This window comes from Tympanuchus pallidicinctus, unplaced genomic scaffold (genome assembly GCF_026119805.1).
Source record: "Tympanuchus pallidicinctus isolate F22 unplaced genomic scaffold, pur_lepc_1.0 scaffold22, whole genome shotgun sequence".
Lineage (NCBI taxonomy): Eukaryota > Metazoa > Chordata > Aves > Galliformes > Phasianidae > Tympanuchus > Tympanuchus pallidicinctus.
In genome coordinates, this window is record NW_026294739.1 from 27,916,403 (window position 1) to 27,926,488 (window position 10,086).

At 43.1% G+C, this 10,086-nt stretch overlaps 1 protein-coding gene across 1 annotated transcript in view; it reads right to left on the minus strand.

Moving 5' to 3' along the window:
* CDYL2 (chromodomain Y like 2) overlaps nt 1–371 on the minus strand; it is a 56,344-nt gene extending 55,973 nt beyond the window's left edge. The window contains exon 1 of the mRNA XM_052686448.1: nt 93–371. Coding sequence (XP_052542408.1) covers nt 93–116 — 24 coding nt within the window. The 5' untranslated portion in view covers nt 117–371. The remainder of the gene's footprint in view (nt 1–92) is intronic.
* Between the last annotated feature and the right edge of the window lie 9,715 nt (nt 372–10,086).

Genomic DNA, 10,086 nt, shown 5'->3' on the forward strand with positions numbered 1-10,086 from the left:
TCTTCGCAACTACGAGGGCTCCGGGAGCGGCTCCCGGCGCTGCCTTCCGCGGCACCCCGGCCGGCGCCCCCCCGCCCCGCGGCCCCCGCTACCTCGTAAAGGTCCCCCGAAGCCATGCTGGGTTGCGGGACTGGGCTCCTCTCCGCGCCGTCTCCCTCTCCCTCTCTCTCTCTCTCTCCACCTCTCCCGCTCGCTCTCTCTGTTGAGTAAACTGTGTTTTGCAGAATGACAGGCTTCGGGGCTGGCTGTGCGCAGAATCAGAGGCGAGGAGAGGCAGAGAGGCAGGCGGCGGGGCTGGCGTAACCAGCAGCAGCTCGGGCGCACAGCGCCGAGAGCCGCGTCTCCCCCGCGGCGGCGGCGGGGCCGGCGCCCCCCCCGCTCCTCCTCCTCCTCCTCCTCCTCGCCGACCGCCACCCGTCTCGCCCGCGGGCACCAGGACAGCTCGCCCCTGAGCCCTCCGGCAGGGGAAAGTCCCGGGGCCGTACGGAGGGCGGCCTCCTCTTTTTCTTTCTCTTCTCCCTCTTCCCCCCCCCACCAATCTCTTTCCTTCACAGCTCCTCCCGCCTCCCTTCTAGCACTTCAAACTCTTTCCCCGGCCGAAATAAATAAATAAATAACATATAAATAAAAGGGGCGGGGGACGAGGAGAGGCCGCGCGGGAGGGTTGGGCCCGCGGAGGGCCGCGCGCCGCCCGCCCAAGGTCACGGCGCGCGTTGCGCGGGGCCGGCTGCTCTCCGCCGGCCTCGGGCGGCCCTGGCGGGCACCTTCCCGCCCCCTCGGCGCCGCATGGCCGCCCCACCCACCCCGTGGCCATCGCCGAGGAAATGGAGGTGGTGGGGCCGCTCCCGAGAGTCCCTCGAGCGGCGCAGCCTGAGGAGGATGGAGAGCTTAGGGCCCTTCTTGTCCCCACCGGCACCCATCCTTCGCAGTGCGAGGAGAAGCCTCTCCTGCTCCCTTGCAGCCATTTTGCAAATTAGCCAGTCCTCTCCAGGAAATGGAAGCCACTGACCTCCCACAGCTTGGTCTTCGAGCTGAGGTGCTGGGCAGCCAGCTCCCATAGTGACCTAGTGTGACGCTGGCGGCTGCCGCCATTTTAGAACCTTCTGGGTTCTCTCTTCAGAGGTGCCATCCCATTGCAGAGCCTCAGCAGAGCTGCCCACGTGGCTCCATTGTGGCCTGTGGCATCCTCCTGGTCCACACGAGGCCTCTGTGAGCAAGTGGTCCTGCATGAAGGTGGTCTACCATGTCCTCAGGATGGGGGAAGACCAGAAGCTCCCAGCCTCTCACCAGCTGCACAGCCGCTCCAGCCATTACCCACCATTGCCATCCAGTACTTCTTCAGACTTTCCAAGTTAATTTATGACCAACTTGGCCATAAATTAGGCCAGATTCACCAGTCACAGGTAGAAGCTTCTTGTTCCACCACAGTGGAGTCTTGAGGAGATGGAAGCTGGCACACGGGATGCCATGGCTGCTGCACTCCGTTTTTGTGGAAGTTTCTCAAGAAGCTTTGCGGCTGTATGCTGTGAAGGAGTTCTTCCTCCAGGTAAAGTGCGAGCATCCACTCAGCGTTAGCTTTCTTGTCATGGAGCGGCTCAGTTAGGCTTTGCTCAGATCAGCTCTTCCTATCTCGCCTTCACGGCGGTCCTCCTCTCATAGTGGCTTTTAGACTCCGTGTTTTCACCTTACTGCCAGCAGTTTGCTGTAGTTGTGGCTTTTGTTAATCTTCATTCTATTGTTGTTTTTCATCTTTTGAGTTCAGCCCTTTGTGTAGCACTGCACACCACACTAATGTGAGACTTGGCACAGTCCACACTATCATCTGAGTAGTGGATTGGAGCAAGTTATTGAGAATAATGCAGTAAGTCCCAGTATGGTTGATAAATATTGCTGGTGGGGAACACTGAATTATTTGTGAAATTTCATTTACAACTCCAAATTCCAACAAGTTGTAAGTGGGATAAAGACAAAGACTCTTCCAACTGAGAGGGTCCTTATTTGAAATATTGATATTGGATATTTTGAATGTGGTCTCTTTTTTATCGTGAAAGTAGGAAATAACACATGCACATACATGTCTTGATTGACCCGATCTCCTCTACTGTGAATATTACCTCTGATGATTATGAACTTGCCAGCTAACCAGTTTAGTATTGACTTACAGTTCAATAAAAACTATCTTATAGTAGTTTTGAGCTTAAGGACATTTACGGTTCGTGTGGTCTGCTAGACGGTGTGATAATGTTGAACTCCTAAGGACAGGCAACTCTGCTTATGGAAAACAGAGCCATTTTTTTTCTTAATTGAAATAACTGGAGAGTTTTTATCTGATTACCAGCAATATTTGGATTTTTGAGATTTTGTATTTGGAGAGGAAAATGTTGTATAGATTAAGAAATACTGAAAACTACGCACGCCTTCAGCAGTTTTAGCAATTAATGCAGCAAATTTTCTTAATTCCCAAGAATTGCATTACTTAATAATCACACCCCATGGTTTCTCCTTGATAAATCCATTACTTTGTCTTATAGTAAACTGAGCTTTATTGTTTACAGTATCAAATTACTTCTTTACAGTCCTTGTTGAACAATATATTAATTTGATAAATAGGCATTTTAATATATTTCTCTTCAAAATCTGTTTTATTCCACCTACTGTTCTGCTGCTTTCTGCAGCAGTGAAGAAAATGGCAGTCAAATCCAGTGAGTCATTTTTCAGGTGTGTCCCTTTTCTGATGCTATTGCCAGTCCTTGTCGTGTCAACTCACTGAAAAGATCTCTTGATTGGGTTAAAAATGTCTCATCCCAAGTATGTGTGTCTTCTCTTCCAAGGCAAGTCTAATAATCAGACATTTCTTTCTGGTCTTTGGTGTTATTCTGCTCTCAGACAACTGAAATGAGAAAACCAACCTTGCTGGAAGGAATATCCATGAGCTGATCTGTATTTTCAAAGGCGTGTTTACATTATATGTGTTTAGATTACACCAACACTGTCAATATTGTTGCCTTGAGATTTACAACCCAAACAAATATGAGTTTGGAAGTTTTGAAAAGATGAATGCTTTAGTAAATACTTTGAAGAGGGGAAACATCTTTTTCCTGATTACTCATTCCTTGTTTTAGAGTACACAGTCTCTTGGGATGCAGTGGTGTGTGAGTCAATAGTGAGGAGCAGGAGGAGGGCTTTACAATTGTCAGCCACAGGAAAAGTTGATTGTGGTTTCAGCGTATTTCCCAGTTGTTCTGTGGAAGGCAAGATTTTAAGTTTTAAAAAATCCAGCTGACTTTCATTTGTCCAGCAGGTCTGTGAAGTAACTTGTCAGGTTATGCAGCATCTCTCTGAGTCTTTTGGGAAAAATAGAAACAGTTCAGTTTTTATTACCTATTTCTTGAAAAATGTTTATGTCGAGAGATTTTCTGTAAATAAAGATGCACCAATTTTATTTGTCTTTAAATATCAGTATCCTTACTCTGAACTGATATTGCTGCAAAATCCAGATTTCTGTACAAATTATGAAATCTAAATTGAATGTTTTTGCTAAATACATGATTATTCATTATTTTTATTGTCTCACCACCTTCTTCTGTTTCCCATCCCAGGAGAGTAATGCAAGCAAAGGAGACATTCCAAGTGCAATACGTCACATTTGAACACTTGTTTTTGTTTGGTGGATGCTCTGGTGTCCACTACTTTAATTACAAGAATTATCTCTTGGACTGAACAAAGTTAAAAACGAAACTATTTTATTTCAGAAAGCTAAAATACTGTTGTCATAGCTGTGCCATTGATTTGTTATTGATCGTTTAGTCAGTCTGTCCAGTGCTATGCAAATAGTGTAGGTATTGCACAGTCAATAATGCACTTTCCCCAAGGAGTGTACAGTCTAACAGTGCATTTTGGCAGCAAGCTCCATGAGAAATTGCTGCAAAGAACCGCATTGTGTCTTCAAGAGGAAGCTAAATGGTGGGAGAGAATAATTTGGTACCTGAAGGAGTGGAGGGAATTCCTGTGTTAGATGGCAGGGAGATACCTAAAATTAAATGAGAGAAAGGTGAAAACAAGGTGTGGATGAGAGGATGGAGGAGAAGGGTGAGGAACCAAAGGAGAAAGCAAAGAGAAAGCTGTGTGAAGCCTTGTCTGTGCGTAGGGGGGTGGGAGGGTGTGGGAAAGCGTGGCAAAAGGGAATATTGTAGCAAATGGAAGTGAAGGAGGGAGTAAAGTAACGCAGTGACTCAATGACTATCTGCAGTCAGAGAAGGGAGGATGACCAGAACATGAAAAAGTGTCAGTCGAGGTAAAAAATTAAAGGAAGTGTTCTATGAAAGTTCATAAAGATTTGACAGGAAATGATGAGCAGGAAGAGGAGAGTCGCTTGTGATGTCTCTGTTCTGAGTGGGTGAGGGATTTCCTAGAGTTTGGTACCGTGATGGCTGTGTGCTCTTTGGTCTGAGAGAAAGCTGACATATCCCAGGGAGGCTGTCAGGAAACTGTCAGAGAAATGAGGTCAGGTAGGAGTAGTAGGAGGTCAGGTAGGAGTTGCCAAACTGGATGAGGAAATCCCTACCAGAGAGCAGTAACTAAAAATAAGGAAATTGATGAACGTGAAAATAGGAGGGCACCAGTTTTTTAAATGATTGATTTACATATTTAGTGATGAGAGGAAGTAAACTTGGGAAAAGCCCAATAAATTTGTGCTGTGCCATGCTGTGATCATTTGATTTTGATGCTAAATTATGTCTTCCTCCAAACCCTTCTTCGGAGCTTGTAACATACAATTGCCTATCATCAAGGGGAAACATTTGAAAGAGAATCTGAAATACCAGAGTGCAGTGAAACAAACAATAATATTTAGAAACAAAGTGATGTTTATTTGTTAGTGTACAGCAAATACTCCAGATTAGAACCTTTCTAATGTTGAAAGTGTATTTAATAACAGGCGTTTCAAAAAAACATCTCTGCTTCCCACAAATGAAACAAATTCTGTTCTGTTTTATTAATATGGCCACTGTAATATTGCCTCATTCTGGGAAGGGAGAAAAAATGAAACTTTGACCAGGAACGTATGGAAAAATGGATGCCAGCTAAAACATGCAGAAAAAGACAATATTTATTATAGTTAATACTTCATTGAGGAATCCGTATGGTGTAATTGTGCATAGTTGTCACTGTCTACCTAGACTTAGAACCAAGAAAGTCCCCTTGCTTAGCATCTAGTTGCTTGTCATTTATTTATGTAGTTTGTTCTCTGATTCTTTGAGCTGACGCAGATGATCTGTTGATTTTTAACAGTTGCAGGTGTGAGACTGAACTCATTGCAGGAGGTTTAGCAGGTTGGCATCATGTGAGAGCAAGAGGTGGAAAAGAAGTTACCTTAAAAATTAAAGCATGGAATGGTGTGTGTCATAGGAGGTGGAAGCAGAGATAGTGTATAGACACATGAGGAAAAAAGGCAAGTACAGAAATTACTCTGCTAGAGGAGACTTCACTGTCAAAACAGTGTTTCCCTGAACCAGCACAAGCAGCATTCTGTGAACTGCAATCACTGAAAAGAGCAAGAAGAAAACCTGATAGTGAGTAAGACTTATCAGTTAGAAGTAGCTTAGAATTGGTTTCTGGTGTGAGTCAGCAAAGCTATGTTTTCCATGAATTATTGTTACAGCCAGATGATGGCCATTGCAGAGCATTCTTTAGCAGAACACACACTTCTGCAAGGTAAAGGATTATGTAGGACCTCATTCAGAAAACCAAATGGAAGTGTTCTTTTGATTTCTCTCATTGTTTCTGTCTTCCATAGCCGAACGTCTCTCCTTTTCTGGTTCCTCTCACTATCCTGTTGTATCATTCACAATCTATTTTATGGAAACACGTCTGGCAACAAGGATTGAAGCTAATCATTGTTTTGTCTTTTCTTATGCTGAAAATTAAGATAGCTTTGTCTCTGCCTGAACACATTGGTTCTTTGCCAGTTATCTCCCAATGACACCAAAAATAACATCTTTCCATGTTCTGCTTCCTCTGTTTGCAAATGCAGCTCTCTTCCACCTGACATGTTGTCATGGATAATAGAAAGGTGCCAAAACATTCCTTTTAGAACAGAAAGATCTGCTACCTTTCTGACTACTGAAAAGCATGGGATCTACACATGGGAAAGTATAGATCATGTAGAAATAAATTTCATGTGGAAACTGGCTTTTGAAATTGACAGCTCAGCAGTTTTATTTTTGACAGATTTAGTAAGTCTTCAAATACATTCGATAGGAGCTAATTACAAGTATTATTTGCTTAAGGTTCAGGAGGGTAGCACAATGAAAAGCAGTATCTCTGCACAGATATAATAATTCTGAAACCATGCAAGGACAAGTAACAATTCAGAAAACTAAAAGACTTCTTCCTTACTAGATAAGGGGCAATATGGAGCCTGATGAATTGATGAAAAGGTTTACATAATGTCAGAACTTGGGAGGATGGGGAACCTGAAGCCAGAACTTTCCTCCAAATCCTTTTTTTCTGAGCTTAAAGCCAAAAAAAGTAATACACCAGGGTGTTACAAAAATACATGCAATCATTAGGGAATCACAGTGGATAGTGGAGGAGACTTCAGTGGATCATCTGGTCCAACCCTCCAGCTCAAATGAGGTTCAACCAGAGCACATTTACTCAGGACCATCTGCTCTTGTGTTTTGGGAATCTCCAAGGATGGAAGTTCCACATCTTGTCTGAGCAACCTGTAGGCTTTCACAGTAAAAAAGCTTTTCCTATCTTTAAAAGAATATTTAAATTAGAGTTTATAAAGTTATATTTAATCAGTTTATATTAGATTTTCAAAATTCTTTGCCAAGTAGGAAACGCATTAGCATCTTGCACACGATAATCTGAAGGTTTGGTTCTCCAGACTGTAGCAAGCTACGTGGTCATGGACAAAATTGGTGTCCCAACTTTCAGGCCCTTCTGGCAGTAATTGGTCAGGTGCTCTGTGGCATTGTTTCTGGTTGCATTCTAAAAGAAGAAACTCCTTTTTGCAGTTAGACAATTCTTCAGCCCAGGGAGGTTGTGTTGGATTTTGCTCAATGTAATGCACTGCAGACGAAATGCTGTCACAGCTTGAAGCAGTGATGGAGCACCTGGTGGGAAGGCCAAGGAGCTCAGGTGTGTGCAATGCATCTGAGTGACCGGAGGAGCTGGAGCCTGGATCCAGCCCTCATTTCAGGGTTGGCAGTGGAGGCAAGTATGTCTTGCTAGGGAAACCTGCCTCCTTGAGGCCTTCTGTGGGTAAGCAGATTTCTTTTTTCCTTTGTTTGTGTGGCCCCGTGGCTGCTGTGTTTGAGCATGTTGTCACTTGCTGCAGCCTAGGACTTTGCAACTCCGTCATTGCTGTGCTTTCTATCATGTTACAGTGTTACATGCACGTATGTTATGTATGAGCATTGTAACACAGCTCAAAATACCTGATGAACCTGTGAGGATTAGTTACCCATTGCCTGAAAGTTGAAAACAAAGAACTTTATGATCTTGACAAGATAGGAAAAGCCTGTTGTAGTCTAGAGAGAAGTAGCATTAATTTTCTCTGTTGGGCATTCAGAAATCCTTTCTAGTGTTACTAATGGTTCACTTTTTAAAAATGCGTGTGTTTACAAGAAATTTGCACAGGAGCTGAAATATAAAGGAGTAGCTTTCTTTTCTTTTTATTTTCTTAAGATATTTGATGTTTGGGAATAAAATATTTTATGGTGGCTTATGGTACTGTCTGCATTTCTGAAACATGTAAATACATCATACATATCAATTATTTGTTATTATAGACGAGCCAGTGGAACTCTCCATTTACATACAAGGGCTGTTGCTGGTTTTCACAATGTCTCTGAGAAAGGAATTATACCCAGTGTGAATGAATATACAGCAAACCCTATGCTGCAGTTCACACTTAACTATGCTAATCCCTAGGACTACTTTTTAGGGTAAGGGCTCTAAACTGGGCCTTATGGGACCAAGTATTTGCATTGCATTTATTTGCAGAAGAAGTGCACTTCAAAAGTGTACTTATGCTTTTTTGACAAAGAACTTGCAAAGCAGTATTTTCTGGTTCTTAAACATTGTTCTCATGTTTGTGTACTCTTTTTTTTTTTTTTTCTTCTTTTTTTAACATGAAACATCTCAATTGTAGGAAAGTCAAGAATTCAACTTTATTAGTTGAAGCATCAGAGTAACTATTAAAAACTTGAGCTCCATTTACAGTACTGATTTAGAAATAATGGTCAGGGCTTACTTATACCAAGGCAGACTGAGTAGAGTGTGATTTAAAAGAATGGAATGAAAAACACTAGTTTTAATTTTAAGAACTGATTCATTTACCAGTGTGAATGAGGATTAGTACTTAAAAGTCGAGGAAGGGTAAAACTGAGTGGAGCTGAGCATCAGGTCTGTACCTTTGCACTGAAACCCAAGTTTGCTGCACTGTCTGGGTGGAACAAAACAAGTTGGAGCATATTAAAAGCCACAGCCTGAAAGTGGGCATTTCAGTGGATTTGAAGTAATGACTGTAGGATAGCAACCTACCCTGATGTTGTGCCCTGGAGTCTTTAATTGGAGGTAAATCGCATCTTGGTAGAACCAAGCTCCCAGCTCACCTCTCATCACTTAGTTTTAGTGTTGTTAGTTCTATAATAATACATTAATTTTACTTCTTTCTCTGTTCTCTTGGCAACGTGTTACTTCTGCTTCAGACTTTCCTGAAAGCAGAAGTTGTATTTTTGTTTCTTTCTGGTCAGTTTGAGTTGTAATTCTCATTGACTTACATTACCTTGTGTACCCTCTATGATTAAACAGAGAGACCAAAGCAAATAAGATTATCTAAACTTACTGTACAGAAGAGCTGAGTTCTGTCTATTTGTTTGAGCCCGTGTAATGTGTTATTTGTAAGAATACTGTATAGATAATTTTTCATTCAGGACATAATACAGAATATTGATAGTAATATCATCAGATAGCAACCTTGTTTTGTGTTGTGTTACTTTGGACAGCCTCTCAGTTTTTTTTTTTTTTTTTTTTTTTAACCAAACAGTCCCTTCTGATTCTGGGTAATAATGTACAATTTTCTGCTGTAGTTTTAATGACGATGCAGTTTCAGAATGTGCCAACAAAGTATCCCTTTGAAAAGGGCTCCCCAGTTCATTATCACTGTTTTTGTTCGTTTCTCCTCTCTAATGCAGGAGTCTTTGACATGTATTCTCTGCTCTGTTAATCCTCTGAAGTGAATTTTAGTTCTGGTCCTTCAGAAAGGTCAGATGTCATAGGTGAGAACCTGGATTCCTAGAGCCTAGTGCAGATTTTAAGTTGACTTTTTTTTAGAGACTGGGAACTAGACAGGATGAGCAGTGGGCACAGGTGAACCTTGTGAGGTTCAGCAAATCCACGTGCAGGATCTTGCACCTTGGTCAATGCAACCCTTGCTATCAGTGCAAGCTGGGGGATGTAAGGCTGGAACTCAGTCCTGAAGAAAAGAGCTTGGCTATAATGATGGAAAGATGAGCATGAGCCAGCAGTGAGCCCTTGCAGCCCAGAAAGCCAACTGTATTGTGGGCTGCATCAAATGAAGTACAGTTAGCAGGGTGAGGGATGTGATCCTGCCGCTCTGCTCTGTGAGATCTCACCTGGAGTCCTGAGACCAGATATGGAGTCCTCAGTACAGGAGAGACATGGAGCTGTTGGAGCGTGTCCAGAGGAGGGCCACAGCGATGCTCCAAGGGATGGAGCACCTCCCCTGTAAGAACAGGATGAGAACTGGGGCTGTTCAACCTGGAGAAGAAAAGGCCCCACGGGACCTGAGAGTGGCATTTTGGTAACCAAAGAAGGGCTGTAAGAAAGGAGGAGACAGACTCTTTAGCAGGGTCTGTTGTGACAGGATGAGGTGAAATGGTTGGAAACTAAAAGAGATCCAACTGAAATCTTTCTTAAAAAGTTTTTTGCAATAACAGTGGTGAGGCACTGCCACAGATTGCCCAGGATGTTGGTGGAAGTCCCATCCCTGGAGACATTCGAGGTCAGGCTGGACTGGGCTCTGGTCAACCTGGTTGAGCTGTACATGTCCCT